Here is a 17,661-nt window from a genome sequence, read left to right on the forward strand (position 1 = left end):
CAGATCCCACTTGTCTGCGCTTTCCTGTTTGTTTGTTTTTTAATTTTTTTTTATTGTGGGTAATCCACATAGTTCGGTTGCACACTTCTGATTGGGCAGGACTAATGTGTCCTCATTCAATTGGCTAGTAAAACTATCACACACAGCTGGCAGTCACACATTTGCTCTGGGCTTGAGAAATTAAATAATATACATTTCATATTGCAGCCTCTTGCGATTAGCTAATGGCAACATTTGGTGATTGCGATTGGATTTTGATTAATCGCACTGCCCTACTGTACTGTAATCTCCTCATCCACCACCCCGCACACCACACACCAGCTGATTGGTGGAGAGGAGACAGAGTGATGATATGCCAATCATGATATGGGGAGGGTTAGGAGGCCATGATGGACAGAGGCCAGTGGGCAGATTTGGCCAGGATGCCGGGGTTAAACCCCTACTCTTTTTCGAAGGACATCCTGGGATTTTTAATGTCCACAGAGAATCGGGACCTCGGTTTAACGTCTCATCCAAAAGACGGCGCTCACTGAGTAGTATAGAGTCCCCGTCACTATACTGGGGCATTAGGACCCACACAGACCGCAGGTTGGGCGCCCCCTGCTGGCCTCACTAACACCACTTCCGGCAGCAACCTAGCTTTCCCAAGTGGTCTCCCATCCAGGTACTGACCGGGTGCAGCCCTGCTTAGCTTCAGTGGGCGACCATGTGAGAGTTGCAGAGAGCTAGCTGCCGGCTTTTGATTCCCGGCTGTGCCAGTTGGCATTTCTGTGTGAAGTTTGCATGTTCTTCCCGTGTTCGCGTGGGTTTCCTTTTGGTGCTCTGGTTTCCCCCACAGTCCAAAGACATGTCAATAGGTAAATTGAATAAACTACATTGGCGGTAGTGTATGAGTGTGTGTGTGCATGGGTGTTTCCCAGTATTGGGTTGCGACTGGAAGGGCATCTGCTGGAATGCTGGAATAATTGGTGGTTCATCCCACTGTGACAAACCCTGATACAGTAGATAACTAAGCTGAATGAAAATAAATAAATTAACATATTTGGAAAGACTAAACAGGTTTTTTTTCTATGCCAGCTAGAGGTCTGCATTCCAAATTTTCAAATAAAGCACGGTAGCGGTCGGTAACTGTGGTGTACAGTAAGTTGAACGGGAGCGGGTGGTCTAACAATATAGCGCTCCTAAGAGATAGATAGAGAGCACGAGCGAGCATCCTCCATGGTACTGCGTATCACTTGTTATAGGCTGTCTGGATTCTGAAGCATTCAGTTGGGTGTTTTTTGGGAGGCATATTTAATCTTCATACACTTTACATTCCTCCTTGGCCCAATATGTACCTGCTATGTGTATAGAAATAATGCTGATATATGATATATGAAACACAATCGGTAGTTGGCAAATATATTGAGTGGATATTTTTCTAAGTCAGACTTTAAAAGAGTCTGTGCCTCACCAGCTACAAACCTCACCGCACATCACTGTTTAAGGCGACACTCATGTCTCATCACAAAGGGGCAAACAAAACTGAGATTTAGCCTACAATCCTTGCACAACCTACAGTTTTATTTGTTATCTCTCTCTTTTGGTAATACCCAATTAAAGTGATATTTTTAAAACCAGATCTAACTTTAGAAAGTTAAGTCAGGTCGGATCGGGGTGCGGAATAAAACCTGGCAGAATCAGGACTAAAAATTCAGCCCTGCACAGATCTATAATGCCAGCACAATAACGCATTTAAATCTTCAATCATGATCCTAGTTGTCAAGGGCATCATAGACACTCTTATCAATTAATAATACAGTAAATCTGAGGTGTTTGAATCAAGATTGCATATCTTTTAACAATTCATCTCTCTGCTCTATAGTGGTTGTGATACCTTTGCTCCCATCTAAAGCCTTTTTTTGTGTGACTTCCCCAAACCACATGTTCCTCTCTGCATTCCTTCAGCTGGTTCTCATCCATTCCATGTCATTCTCCTCGTTTTTCTTCCCACGTGTTTTCCTGTGGGTCAACAAGAGCCACTCGAATGATAAACCATCCCATTGGTGGTCAGGATAGGCCTTGCACACAAACCCCACCGAACAGGTCACCCACTCTTTCTCTTTCTCTCGCTCTGCCGGAAGACAAAGACGCTCCACAAACATGCAGGAACAAAGTCCGGCTAATTTATTACACTGGAGCCGTGACAAACAGCCTCCTGTTGAGAGGTCTGTGTACTGCGGCCAGAGAGTGGGCTGAGGATTCAGACCTGGGTCAAACCCCGGATAAAACAAAGGCTCTTTGTTTAAGCAGAGGATTCACAGAGCAGGACACGTTTGGCAGATTAGGCTAATTGATATTGGATGGATGACATTTTGTATTCATTGTCTGAGCTAAGTAGCATTTGTCAAAGCTTATTCAGAGGAATTTGAAGGACTGTTTGTTGTTGGGGAGTAAGAGAAAGATGGGCAGTGGACTGTAGGTTTGATCTTTTTTTTTTTAAACATTGGCAGGCGAAGCAGTATTGCAGTAGGTTGTGTTGTCGCTTCACAGCAAGAAGGTCGCTGGGTCGCTGGTTCGATCCTCGGCTCTGTTGGCGTTTCTGTGTGGAGTTTGCATGTTGCATGTTTCCTCCGGGTGCTCCGGTTTCCCCCACAGTCCAAAGACATGCGGTACAGGTAAATTGGGTAGGCTAAGTTGTCCATAGTGTATGAGTGTGTGTGTGAATGTGTGTGTAGATGTTTCCCAGAAATGGGTTGCGGCTGGAAGGGCATCCGCAATGTGCTGGATAAATTGGCGGTTCATTCCGCTGTGGGGACCCCGGATTAATAAAGGGACTAAGCCAACAAGAGAATGAATGAATAAACAGTGGCAGTGTGTTTTTTGTTTTTTTTTTTAATTATTGTTTTATACATTTTTTATGTTTTTGTTTAGTTTTTATTTATTTATTTTTTGTCAAATTTTTTTGTCTTGTTGGTCTCGTCTCGTTTTGCTTTGTCTTGTCTCGTCTTGTTTTGTTTGGTCTCATTTTGTTTGATCTTGTAGTGATTTGTCTTGTATTGTTTTTTCTCATTTTGTTTCGACTCATTTGGTCTTGTTTTGTTTTGTCTCATTTTCGTCTCATTTTGTTGTCTTGTTTTATTTTCTCTTGTCTCATTTTGTTTTGTCTCATTTTGTTGTCCTGTTTTATTGTCTTGTCTAATTTTGGTCTCATTTTGTTTTGTCTTGTTATGCTTTGTCTTGTAATGTTTTGTTTTGTCTTGTCTCAATTTGTTTTGTCTTGTCATTTTATTTTGTCTCGTTTCGTCTTGTCTCATTTTGTTTTGTCTTGTTTTTTTTGTCTCATTTTGTCTGGTCTCATTTTGTTTTGTATTTTGTCTTGTTTTGTCTTGCCTCATTTTGTTTTGTTTCGTTTTGTCTCGCTTTGTCTCATTTTGTTTGTGTCATTTTGTTTAGTTCTGTTTTGGCTAATTTTGTCTCGTTTTGGTTGTCTTGCTTTGTTTTGTTTTGTCTTGTAACCTTTATTTTGAATTTTATAAAGATTTTCTCCATGATGATGATGATGATGATTGTTATTATTATTATTATTATTATTATTTTTTTTTTTATTGCATGTTAAATGTATTTTAAATCCACTATATTGGACACTATATTCATGCACAGGATACTGTTATTGTAAAAATTATTGAATCTAATTGCATGAACGTAATAAATTATTTGGTTTTTAAATTTTTATGTGTTAAGATTGTTTAATGATTGACGAATCTAAGTAATATGAATGAAAAAATGTAATGTAAATTAACAATGTAAATTTATTCTTATTCTTATTATTATTAATAGGCAACAAAAAGACAAAATAATACAAATTCTAATCAATTAAAAACAATAAACAGTAAAATGTTTACAAGCTTTCATTAATTAATTATTATTATTATTATTATTATTATTATTAATATTATGATTATTACTAAGTAAAAATTACCTAAATCTGAAATTGGAGTGTGTCTGTTCATTCATTCATTTTCCTTTGGCTTATTCCCTTTGTTCATTAGGGGTTGCTACAGCAGGAATGCTCTGCAAACTTATCCAGCATATATTTTGCACAGCGTATGCCCTTCCAGCTGCAACCCAGTACTGGGAAAGGAATTGGAGTTTGAATACGTAGAAATGTTTTAACTGTATATTGTATTCAATTAACATTGATTAGAATTGTTTTTAAGTTATTTGCCGTTTTATTATATTTTATAACAATCACTTGCATTATTATTATTATTATAATTGTTAATAATTATTATTAATATTATTAATTATGTTGTTGGTATTATTGTTATTTTTATAATGAAGCTTTGACTCACTGGTTGTAAGAGATTCAGTTTTATTGTGCTGAGTGAGAACTTTTATTCTTACCATTTAAAGGTTAAGAGAATAAAACAGAGCTATTTGCAACATACCCAAAGAGTTTTCATCTAGGCTCTGGTGTTTACGGTCACATCATTGTAGGGCACGAAAGCCACACTCTCCTTTTCCCACTGCAGGCCATCGGCAAGCCTCTTATATAGTTCAACAGTACATTTGTTTTAACAATCTATTTGATGGCTATTCAGAAACCCCCTGTTCAGCACATTTATAACCTTTATGCAAGATGTATCGTGTGTCAACATTACTGCCAAACAGGTGGCTTAGTTTTCAATCTGAAGCGCTGAGCAGGAGGACATAACGCCACCGTATGATCCTCAGGAAATCTAAACTAAGCTTTAAAGAGTTTTACCCGATACAGTATAAAGCTTGCACACCTCCTTCAACAGATTTCACTGCACCTTCTGTGAGGGTGTGTGGAAGTTGAATTTACTGTAATTTTACCATTTCAGTTCATTCAGGCATTTCTTAACAGCGTTTTACTAGTGTTTAGGTCTGATTCATATTTGTGTTCTGGTTTGAATCAGTCATTTAATTATAATTGAATGTCTTTTTTTCATCAGATTGTTGTTAAAATATTTGAATCATTGTTTTGTTTTGTCTGGTTTTACTTTGACTCGTTTTGTTTTGTCCCATTTTGTCTAGTTTTTCCATAATTTTGTCTCATTTTTGTCTTATTTTGTTTCGTTTTGCCTCGTTTAGTTTAATTTTATCTCGTTTTGTTTAATTTTTTTTCTCTCATTTTATTTTGTTCTGCCTCATTTTGTTTAATTGTCTCGTTTTGTCTCATTTTGTTTCGTTTTGCCTTGTTGTTTTTATTTTGTCCCATTTTGATTTGTTTAATTTTTACTCTCATTTTGTCTCATTTTGCTTTGTTTTGCCTCATTTTGTTTAATTGTCTCGTTTTGTCTCATTTTGTTTCGTTTTGCCTTGTTGTTTCGTTTTGTCTCATTTTGTTGTCTCATTTTGTTTAGTTTGGCCTCGTTTTGTTTAATTTTGTCTCATTTTGTTTTTTCTCACTTTGTTTCGTTTTACCTTGTTTTGTTTAATTGTCTCATTTTGTTTTGTTTTGCCTCCCTGTTTTGTTTAATTTTGTCTCATTTTGTTAAATTTTTTTCTCTCATTTTGTCTTATTTTGTTTTCCTTTTGCCTCATTTTGTTTAATTGTCTTGTTTTGTCCCATTTTGTTTTGTCTAACTTTGTTTTGTCTTGTCTCGTTTTGCTTTTTTTGTCTTGTTTTTTTGTTTTGTAGGCATTGTTTAAATAACTGACTCATTTAAAAGTGAACCTTTCAGGCTTTGTGATATGCGTTTCATGAATTAAACTAATTAAAATTAAATTTCCCCCATGCATTTGCCTGTCATGTTAATAGAAGACGCAAAAAGAGAAAGCATGCCCTGTCTGTTTTACTAATTTTACAAAAACATTGTTTTGTTGTAATTATGAATATATAACAATAAAAATAGACCCTTTACAGTTTTTTAAAATTGCCTTTGTCTCATGAATACGATCAAAACAACAAGTATCCACGTTTGCCGACCCCAGGGGTTTGAACATCAGGGTTATTACACCAAATATTCTTGTGACATTACATCACTGGAGTCTACATTTCTAATTGTCTATTTGTCTAATGAATGTCTAAAAACTTTCCTATTTTATACATTAAAATCTTATTTTATGTTCTAAATAACAACGTTGTTTATTAAAATTGAGAAAAAATTAAGAAAAATTTTATTATTGTGACTCAAACACAAGTCGTAAATCAAGAGAAACCGAGAATTTCCACATGGTCTGTTTTTAATGATATTTTTTAGAGCTGTTTTTTAAAATTGCATTTGTAAACAGAGTTTTGTAAAATAATTCAAATTTGTATTTTGCAGAAACTGCAAGAAATTCTGCCTTTTTGCTCCTATTTTAATACAAAGTAGAATAAATAGAGGCATTTAGTGGTTTGCCACGTAGTGCTTGTCACATATTTAGGAGTTTTAGGATTTCTTTTTTTTTTTTTTCATTTAATTAAAATATTTTCAGATACCTCTCATTCCTCCAAAAATTGTGCACGTCCCTTTTGAAATGTTGTGTTTGTCTGGAAATAAAAGACAACGAGAAAGGAAAGAAGTGTATTTCCTCAGATTTATGAGACTTTAACATATGTGTGTATGTCTCAGGCTGGTCCTTTTATTGGCTTTCACACCACCTTGTGATAATCGCTAACCCCTACATTTTAATATTTTTTTTCATTGGAGTGCAGACATTCCTTATGGAATTGAAAGAGCATCTTCCTACAGATGTTCCACTGAAAGTCCTTCTGGAAAATCTGTTGCCGTCTATGAAAGTGTTACAGAGCAGATGTTTAGGGTGTAACTGCTATTGTCTGATCGCTTTTGACCAAAGCCGCCTTTGCTTTTTTTAAATAGTCTTCTGCATTTTACAGTAAAGTCTGAAATGGACATTGTGAACACAGGAAGCAGAGGAAGGAATGACATCAGTGTTCCCTTTTCATTTTTGCATTATTTTTCTTTTTTTTCTCTCTTTTTTTCCACTCTGTCTTTTTTGTTAGCTTAGATGTGCTTAAAGGTATTTTTAAACATTAAAATCTAAAGTGTTGACAGGCCATATAATTTGTCATTATAAATAGATAGATGTTTTGGAACATTTTTGGCATATTTATGACATGTTTTATTTAGTTGCTTACATGCTTTAGTGTAATCATTGCATGTAACTGTACAGTGCTAATAGGGTTTACTAAATTATTAGACTAGGGATAACGTTCTCAAACAACCGGCTAGATGTTCATTATGCCACTTATTATATGGCTACTTGCCACAAAAGTTATCAATTAGACACAAACTTTGATATTAACATGTCGTGATTGACCAATCGGAATCAGGTATTCCAGAGAGCCATGTGATAAATGTTTCAGAGAGTTGTTAGCATCTTTTAGCATGTAGCATGTTTGTGGCTTGTTTTAGAAAGCTGCTAATCTAAAATAAACTTATATTTTTACTGAAACAGTGTCTTGCTAGCATTGATACTAGCTTAATCTAATTAGCCTAATTATCACCTAATTACAGTGTTATTCACATAGTAAAACAATTGGGCTAATAGTAATTTCTGCAAAAACAGTTGTCCCAGGAGGAATGGAATGATATAATAAAATGTGCTGGTCATTCCTCTTTTTTCCCCATGCTAATTTAGCGTGAGCTCTCAGAAACAGTCAATGTGCTGAGTGTGCTTTTTTCTTCTTTTTTTGTCAATAAAGGCTAAATGGAAATGGCGCTTTCATTGATTTACCATTAGTGAACAATTGATTCATTCATGCCTGTGAAAAAGTTCAAATGGGTGCTGATGTGAGCATATTATTGTGTGGAAATGGTTCAGAAATGGGTTTATGGAAGGTACAATAAACTGATTGATGCTCGAATGTATAATATAATTCCTTTTGTTTTTGGAAATGACAAAAAGCAGATAAAAATTCACCACCAGTTTGCTTTTTTGCTTTGACATGGTTGCAAACTAGATAATTTGGCTATTGTGGTGTCTAGATCAACAAAGTCCAGCCATGACCATGTTGATTTCATGGTGGCTCGTGAGGGTTTGTTCTGACTGCAAAGCCCCCCGACCCTTTTAATGTGCATCTGCTTCACTGTTTGTTGAAGCCCATCAACTGAAAGCCTGTCGTCTTATTCTGTCTGACCCTAATTCAATAATACACCAGCTGACATTTTGACTAACTTGCCAGACTGGCATATTGAAATGCGTTCACTTGGTTTACCGTGTTATCGATTTTCTGTTGTTTAACAAGCAGCAGTTCAAAGTGTCAAATCTTTTTGGTTATATCACAAAAGAGCACTTAGCGAAATTCTTAGTCTCTGACATTTCTTTGTGTAAAGTGGTAAAAAGAAAAATGAAATGCCAACAGTTTGTTTTTATTTCCCATATGAATAAATTTGTGACGCTGGTCTTTAGAAGATTAACCTTGCGCCGACTCTTTACACCTCCATAATCTGCCTGCCATGTATACCATATTTATTTATGTAAATAGATCTCTAGAAATCTTAGTGTTTTTTATTAGACAAACTGTAGGAAGGATTGATTGCACCAACATATGTACTGTAGTAGCCAAAATTAAAACTTTAAAAAGGCTCCAGGTTGAGACATTTGACAAGTACGAGATCCTACCTATTCTCTCTTAATCAATACATTTGAATTAATAAATAATTTACACAAAATGAGAATGATGTTCACGTAGTGAATTTTTACAAATTAATTTCCAGAGGATCATGTGATATGATTGATCACGGCTGGTCTCTCATCTGTAATCAGCAATAATCCAATTAGATTGATCCAAGCCTAAATAGACAGATTGCACCCTACTGCCTTATCTTCGTTTTGGAAGAATCCCCCCTTCCACCCCAACTCCTCCTTTTACCAGGGAGACCTATCGAGACCTATTAAATTATCTCCAAGCTCATGGTTCTCTCCCAGGACAGCATACCAAAACTGCTACTAGTGTCAAGCAATATCTAATTGTGAACCCTCGAAGTACTTTAGGGTTAAAGCAGCTGATATTAAAACATTCATTCATTCATTCATTTATTTATTCATTCATTTTCCTTGGGCTTAGTCTCTATTTCAAAGCAGAATGAACAGTCAACTATTCCAGCATATGTTTTACGCAGCGAATGCCCTTCCAGCTGCAATCCAGTATTGGGAAACATTACTCATTCACACACACACTTATACACTTTGGCGAATTTAGTTTATTTAATTCAACCTATTGCGCATGTCTTTGGACTATGGGGAAAGCTGGATCACCTGGTGTAAACCCACGCAAACACTGGGAGAACACACAGACTCTACACAGAAATCCCTCAGCCGGGACTCGAACCAGCGACCTTCTTTCTGTGTGGAGACAGTGCTGCCCCGGTATTAAAACAATGCATATCTAAACATGCTATTGTGGACGTTCAATGAATGAATAAAAAAAATCAGTTAATGGAAAAGAATGAATGATCAGAATAATGCGTGTGAAAAAAATGAAATGAATAAAAGGTTGACCAAAGGGAAGTTTGACAGAAAGAATGAATAAAGGAACAAAAAAGGACTACTGCAAAAAAAAACTGAAAGAGGGTAAAGTATGAAAGACTAAAAGACATGTACTTTGTGAGATTCTCAGCATGGAAGGTGTTGCCTCAACAGTTTGGTCCTTTATTCTGACAAATTAATTCATTTCCCTCTTCGTTTTCTTTTATAGCCTATACAGCTTTTCCTAATGAAACTTCACAAAGGAACAAGGCTGTTGTCCCAGAGAGCTCTTCTCGCATAAGCACCACATAAGGGGAAGGTATTCTGTTATTGACCTGCAGGCATTCTCATGGGAAGAAACCATAGACAAAAGCCCAGGCAGGAGAGCAGAGTGGACAGACCGGACAGACTCTCTGTAGGCACACTCAAAATATGACTGTGGCCCTTTCAGACACTGAAGCCGGGTGATGACACATACTTGGCAAAACTGAAAAACACATCTCCCTACTGCCTGCCCCTTCTTTCCCTCCCTCTTTTCTCTTGTTGGCACAAATAGAAACCCATTGTGCATTGTCTCAGAATATCTGGAACCATTTTTTAATGTTAAAAAAGTAGCTTTAAGTTGTAATGCATAGGCCCTCGATTCCTTGACAGAATAGAAATACTTTGTACACAAAGCTAACTATATTTCGAGACTAAATATCCATACAATTTGTATATATAAGTAAAAATTATTATGGTTGCACCATAGTAGATCACTTGTATCTTTTGATTCCAGAGTCCAGACACTTTGCATAGTTTGTTTTGCCTTTGGCTCAAATTATAAGCCTTTGTTTTGGATGTAGCAAAGCTGTACTTGTCCGAAAACATTGAGGTCGCAGCCTGCGATCGACACCGCAGTATTTAAGTTCCTCTCATAGCCGCAAAGCTAAATCTTGCTCCCAGTCTGAGGGAGCGTGGCTCTAGATTACACAGGACTTATTTTTGATTTCACTTCTCATTAGAGCTGCGGTCAGCCAAAATGTAACAATGTGCCAGTCACGGCAGGAATAGAGCGATAAGCAAACATGCTTTGACAGGTGTGGTCACAGTATCCCGGCACACTGATTGGACTCTAGATGAAGCAAAGTGGCCAGTTTTGGGATCGCGTGATACTGCTGGTCCCTCGAGAGTTGTCAAAGAGCAAGCATGTGCTCCTGCATGTGAAAAAGCTTCTGGTGGCCTCTTAATTTCAATCCCTGTCTACATCTTCTACAGGCGAGAGGTATCAGCCCATGCCAGAGTTTAGATTTCAAGTTATTTGTCTCACTAACACCAATTAGAATCATTCTAGGGAGTCAGACATCCTCGGGGTGCTGTCAAGCCGAATCAGGCAGTGGCTCAAGAATTCATGTACTCGTCATGCAATTTGAGAGTCTTTGCTTTTCTTGATCTTCAATTATAATCCACCACTAGACTCCCAAGTGTTCCTTACTGATTCACACTTCATGCGAAAGCTGATCTCAGAAGCGGGCCTGGCATAGACGCTGTTGTCTTGTCTGAGCTGCTGGGTGTCGAGTCTCCAGGCTATGGTGTTTGTTTTCTCTGGCTCACCAAAGTATCCAGTAAATTGGCTAGTCCTGCCAACTGATTCGAAGGTGTAATTGAGCCACAATAGCTCTCGTGCTATCCCTTTGTTCGGAAGGTTGACGATCTGATCTGACGAATGGTTTGGAGAGAATAAAGAAGGCATACCTACGGGAGAATATCTGCCAAGTAAGTGAAAGATTTGAAGTCAAGGCAGGGATCTGAAAAGCATCTGATGACGGAGAGCTTTATTTCATTGACAAGTGTAGCTCTGGAAGCATCTGTTATTCTTATGGAATCTCACTAAGCATGTCCAACGCAACTTGTTGAAAATTTCCCCCAAGACTATACCAAGAAGTTGAAGCACGTCCTGAACTAGTTCTTTTTGGCAGTTTGGTCTGTTGAAACATCTCCTCGCTTTTCCCAGTTCCATCTGTTCTCACGGACAACGGGAAGACAGGCGTTTGCTGCTGGCAACTGTGCAAGTGTGCTTGCAAGTATAGTAGCAAATGATCAAAGACGTTTGGCTCGCTCTGCAGCCAGGGATCCATTGCTCTTTTTGCATCACATATTTCACTTGTAAGCATGTTTCCATTAAACCCTTTGTCTTTTTTCCGTGTTAATTACAAGTTCTTGGCACCATTTTTTGTGAAGACAGATTATCCAGTCGCTCTGATGGGGTGTTATCGTAGTTGTCACGTATTTTCTGTTGCATGTTTTAATTACAGCTTATGTCAATGCTTGCACTCTCTAAGGAGGCTAATTACACTCTGGTTCATGTGTGCATGCATACATTCACGATCACAGGGGGTAGAGGGTGTTTGTTTCACAGCAAGATACCACCGCCTAGGGTTTGAATGACATGGATTTTGGCATGGATGACTACATATGGCATAACGTAACTGCCTAGTTGCTTTGTTTACACGTGTTTGTGTTGTTTGTTTGCCTTAAGGGCTCTCTCAATCTTGTTGGGCGGTGCAATGCAGTCAGACAGCATGGGCACAGTGTGCATCTATGGCCTCCAGAGCATATTCAGCCTTGCCTCCTCCTGTTCCCTGCACAGCTTTAAGCTTTTACGAAACCTTCTTCAGACACATTTAGAGTCTTTCTTCCAGGAAACCACACATTTTTACTTTTCTTCCACCCTCTTGCATTTCATTCCACCTTAGCTTTTTTCCTTTGTCTGTTGGTCTCTTTGGGATAGCCAATAAACTATTTCTGTCACAGTCGGATTGGTTTGATTGACAGGAATCGGTACAATTTTATTCTTGCTTAAGGCTAAACAGAGGTCCCTGTCCCTCTGTTGATCATTTGTTTATGTTTGGGCAAGGGTGTGGTACTTGAAATTAGTTTTTAAACTGAGGAAAAATGTGATTAGTGATCCCTCCTCTTCTTTCCTCCTGTCTTACTTTGTCCCAGTCAACCCTCGCACATATTACTTTGCAAAGTAACATTTATGTTTGGAATGTCAAATTGTTTAACTGCATGCTATTCCTAAACTGAATAGTATGGGACTGCTTTATTTAGTAGAAGGGTATATTTAGAAATTAAATAGGTAGTGTTGCAATTTCAAAGCATTATACTTCCGGTCAGAGGTGTCCATTCCTGCTCCTGGTGGAGCTGTGTACTACAATTTGTGCATATAAAACTCTTCCCTTGGGGTATTCTAATGAGTCACATTCAGTTGTGTTTGGTTATAGTATTTTAAATGGTGATCAGAAGGTTAATTTCAGATCTGTTTCAGGTTCTTTATGATTAATAAATAAATTAAGCAATACATTTGTATACAAAAGACTATGAGGGCAGTAAGCGAAAAGATCTTGTCATGATCTCATAGATCCTAATGTCCTTTTATTTTGGATAGTTCTGTTGATGTTCTGCTAAATCTGGCACACTAGAAGATCTATTTCCTACATACTGAAGCATTCAGTTTTTACATTTACAAAGTTTTTCATGTAAATAGTGAATCACATCTCCTTTTCAGCGTGAATTGTAGATAAAACTCTGATTGGTTTAAAGCTGGGGTGCCCAAACTCTGGCCTGGGGGGTTTAGTTCCAGTTTGGTTCCAACACCAATTAAACACACCTGAATCAGGTAATCAAGCTCTTCCTAGGTATACTAGAAACTTTCAGGCAGGTGTACTAAAAGAAGTTGGAGCTAAACTATGCAGGACACCAGCCCTCCAGGAGTTTGACACCCCTGGTTTAAAGCATGCTACACCCAAAACACCCCCATAACTCTTTAAGAGAATGAGAAAAAAACCCTTTTAGACCATGTGTCAACCATTTTTCCCATGCTTAAAATAGCAAAAGTGGATTCAGATACTTCATAAGTGCACCTGCACCTTGCTCTTCAGACCTTAGAACATTAAGTTTGAGACTGATAATGTTTACAATTAACTTTTTGAATTCTGTAAATGTCATTAGTCTCTGTTATGATTTTTAAAAAAATATATGTTTCTCTCCACGCAGCCGAGCAATCAAGACCAACCAGGACCTTTTCCCTGAAACACCCTGGATCAACATCTTCTACGATGACTTCTGGGGAACACTTCTCACCCACAGCGGAAGTCACAAGTCCTATCGCCCGCTCTGCACGCTCTCCTTTCGGCTTAACTACGCACTCGGTGGCTTAGATCCCTGGGGTTACCATCTGGTCAATGTGGTTCTACACTGCACTGCGACTGGCCTGTTCTCTAGCCTCTCAAGCCTGCTGTTGGGGTCGGGTTGCTGGAGCCTGCTGGCTGGGCTTCTCTTTGCCGCTCACCCCATCCACACCGAGGCTGTTGCGGGCATTGTGGGTCGGGCAGACGTGGGAGCTGCTCTCTTCTATCTCCTGGCCCTGCGCTGCTACATACGCCACTGTACCTTGAGGACAAGCAGTGCCCACGGATGGAGCTGGATGTGGTTTTTGGGTACCTTGGGATGTGCTTCATGTAGCATGCTGTGGAAGGAACAAGGCGTGACGGTGTTGGCTGTGGCTGCCATCTATGATGTGTTTGTCTTCCACAAGCTGAAGCTGCAACAGGTTCCTGCTCTCTTCCAGAAGGTACACAGTACAACCTTTATTCTGCTCTGCTTTGTATAGATGTATCAGGTTTGTGAATGGATATAGAATACCGTGTGTATGCCGGTGGATAATTTGTATAAAAGTTCATGTCTGATGTTTGCTTTCTATCAAGTTAAGATTTGGAAAACATTTTGGCATGTATGTTCAACTGAGTGAACCGTAACAAACTGCCATTTTATCTTCCTAATGCAGTAGAAAAATGCTCGAACCAAGGGAAATCAAAAGAAAATTGGTGTTTGTTTGGGGTATTTACATACATGCATCTGGCCGGAGATGTTTATGTTTTCTCTTGGCAGCACACAGCGGCCTGTAATTACACGAAAATGTTTCTGCACCACATCAAGTTTCTGTAACCTTATTGCAGTTATTCTCACTGCCCTGATTTTGAGTTTGCTAAACACGAACTCTTTAAATCTCAATGACCCGTTTTGCTTTCTTAAACTGCCATTCTTCCGAACCGGTCACGGGTGAAGTCAGTCCCCTGTAAACTCCTGTATTTAATGAACCTATTATAATTGGAAAATTTTCCAGTGCGGCCGGAGAGGCCTGGCTGACGTTCTGAAGTACTTTTATTAATGGTCAGGGTGCAATCGTAAGCGAATGCTCCTTTAATGATGCCTAATGATGTGGATGTATTGTGTTTACATGAGAATGGTAATTAGATCAGTGTTCACTCATAAACAGTGGAAGTCAGTGCGTGTGCGCAGTGAAGTATGGTGGACAAAGCAGGACAGGGAAATCAATGAAATTAGAAGGATTGCACACAGCAGTGGCATGCTCCTTAGAGCAAATCTCTGTTCTTCAAGCACTTGACTATCAGTTCGACTTTTGCTCAACCCAGGCTTGTCAGAAGGATTTACCATCAGCTGTCAAAATGCAGTAACATTCGTAATCTTCATCCAGTCAGCGCAAACTGTATTGACGTGTGCACAAATGTGACCGCAGATTAGAGACCCATTGACCTCTCATGCCAGAGGGGAAAGATTTTTTTCACCCCCTAAAAAAGTGTTTGTTTTTGATAATCAGAAATGAACTAGAGGGATAACTCCCTAGATACAGTATTTATGAAATAGGGGGTCAGATATGGGTGGTTATATGTAGTAGGGTTGTCACAATACTGGAATTCGATACCAATCGTTACTGAAATAAAAAAAAAATAATTTCTTGCGAACATTTGAGTGCTGTGGAGCACGTTCTTAAACAGCACTGAATTCCCATTGTGTTCATGTGCTCAACAAAAATGACTGATAGCCTGTGAAGATCATCGGTTCACCAAACTCACCGCTGTTTACTCAGTGTAACCACAGATACAGAAACACTGGAGCGTTTCAAAGTCAAATTGATCAGCTAGTTTGTCTATAAGACGACATACGAGCGATGCGCTGATGTATCGCAGCTTTCACTCCAGTGTGCCTGTATCTGTGGCTATATGCAGTAAACAGCAGTGATTTTGGTGAACCGATGACCTTCACGGCCAAACACGGTCATTTCTGTTGAGCGTTGAGGTTTTTCTAAAAACCTGCTCAACAGCACTTAAATGTTAGCAGAAAATAGACATTTTTAAAATTTCAGTATCGATCTGTACCGAATTCCTGTATCGTGACAACCCTAATATGTAGATGTTTATTTTGAAAAATGTAATTAAATATTTTGATACTGGATATCTATATAGTATATTGGTTATTTAATTGTGCTTTGTCATTTCATATATGTTTTATATTTCAATATAGGACACACGCATCTCTTAATAACGCCTTTAAATGTCTTTTGCAGATCTCAAAATATATTTAATAGACATTGTAGGTATATTTATATATGTTTAATTATATCAGATCTTTAACCTTCACTTTTACCTGACAATTGCTGTAAAAGTCACTAAAGTGAATCTTTAATTTTTTAAATACTTTTACACATCTATATTATTTAATAAAACAAACTGAATTATTTGAAAAATTATAACAAAAAAATACCATGTGATAAAAGTGAGCTTGAACTTTTTTTATGTTAATAGATTATGTATCTTTGTCATTGCAAGGCACTTTCACTTATTCTTTATTAACTAATATTATGTATAAAAAATAAAATAAAAATATTATACCCAATGCAGTGTTCATTCTTAGTTAATGTTGGCTGATGCATAAAATAACGGGACTTTGTTGTTTACCATTATTTGAATCCGTTTAGCCAATATCAGAGTTCTTTTTATGACCACAACTTTAACTTAATCAGCTAGAATTGTAATATTGTTTATGTTAATTTTATTCAATAGGTAAAAGTTGTTCTGAAAGAGTTTTTGTATTTTATTCAATACATTTGAATGCATTCAAAATAAATAGACAAAATTCTCAGTTTTATGTGTGAAAAGGTGCAAAAATGCTTCTCAATTGTGCAGTTGTGAATGTTTTTGAGTTGTGCTTGCAAGAATAATTTGGAATAGGACTTCACTTCACAGAAATGTTATGTGACATCTCTGAGAGAGGCTGAGCTGGTTTGCCGTCTGCCTTTGGCTTATTCATAGACTGCAGCAGACAGACTCTCTGATGGCACATCACTTCAGCCCCAGGAAAACTGGCCTGTAGGTGACAAAAGAGCATGATCTCTCATATCTGACAGCTCCCTGCACTCGGATTGACCATCTCCCCATCAATCATCAGCTCTCCTATTGGCCTCAAGCTGTCATTTTAACTATATTAAGCCATACAGTAGAAAATGCTGTACTAGAGAGCAGTCGCCTGTCTGCAAAAAACCCTATGTGCTACACAGTGGGGGAAATAAGTATTGAACATGTTTTTCCTAGGATTTCTAAAAAAGCTGTTTGCATGGAATTGAATCCGATTTTGCTCAGGTGTTTTTTTTTTCACAGACTTCAACAGAGTGTAATAATCTGGATCGTCATGTGGGTCTCATCTATCAAATCTTATCTTTAATTTGTATTTTCTATTGGATTCAAGTCAGGTGATTGGCTGGGCCATTCTACAGCTTGGTTTTCTTTCTCTGAAAGCATTTGAGAGTTTCCTTGGTTGAGTTTTGGATCATTTTCGAGGTGAAATGGCCACCCTGGTTTCATCATCCTGGTAAAATGTAAATGATGGACTGAAGCAGCTGTTATTAATTTACAAAGACAAAGAGCAGAGGGTTGCTGAATAACCTCTTATAAATTTCAGCTGCTGTCTGGGCTTTCACTGCCTCTCTATACCTCCCTTTAATCATGTGTTCAATACTTTTTCCTTGTGCAATTTCATTTTATTACACATAACTAAATTTATTTTTAAAAAGTAATAATTTCAAATTACTACAGAAAAATTGTAATCTGATAACACTACTAATTGCTTAATGTAAAAAAGTAATCAGGTTACCAATTACTTTACTTTGAAGTTACTTTTGAAACAAATTTAATATACATATTAAAATACGAATTAAACTGCAGCTCTTTCATTAATTTAAAATTGATTGAAAAACATTACAATGAATGGATCACAGCAGCCTAACATATTCAAAAGACTTAAAGAGTTCGCCCAAAATTTTAAATTCTCTCATCATTCACTTGTTCCAAAGCTGTTTGTCTTTTTGTTTTTAACACGAAAGACATGAAGAAAACTGAA

The 17,661-nt window shown here is 37.7% G+C and overlaps 1 protein-coding gene across 3 annotated transcripts in view; it reads left to right on the forward strand.

Moving 5' to 3' along the window:
* The window catches only part of tmtc2b (transmembrane O-mannosyltransferase targeting cadherins 2b), a 190,355-nt gene that overhangs the window by 81,756 nt on the left and 90,938 nt on the right, over positions 1-17,661 (forward strand). For 2 of the 3 annotated variants that reach the window (XR_012393978.1, XM_021467765.3), the window contains exon 2: positions 13,462-14,038. Coding sequence is in view for 2 of the 3 variants with exons in the window: in XM_021467765.3 (XP_021323440.2) it covers positions 13,462-14,038 (577 nt within the window). In the remaining variant the exon portion in view is untranslated. Of the gene's footprint in view, positions 1-2,421; positions 2,658-13,461; positions 14,039-17,661 lie in introns of those variants that run through there. The other variant, XM_068214883.2, reaches the window with a different exon arrangement.

The sequence above is a fragment of the Danio rerio genome, chromosome 18 (assembly GCF_049306965.1).
Source record: "Danio rerio strain Tuebingen ecotype United States chromosome 18, GRCz12tu, whole genome shotgun sequence".
Lineage (NCBI taxonomy): Eukaryota > Metazoa > Chordata > Actinopteri > Cypriniformes > Danionidae > Danio > Danio rerio.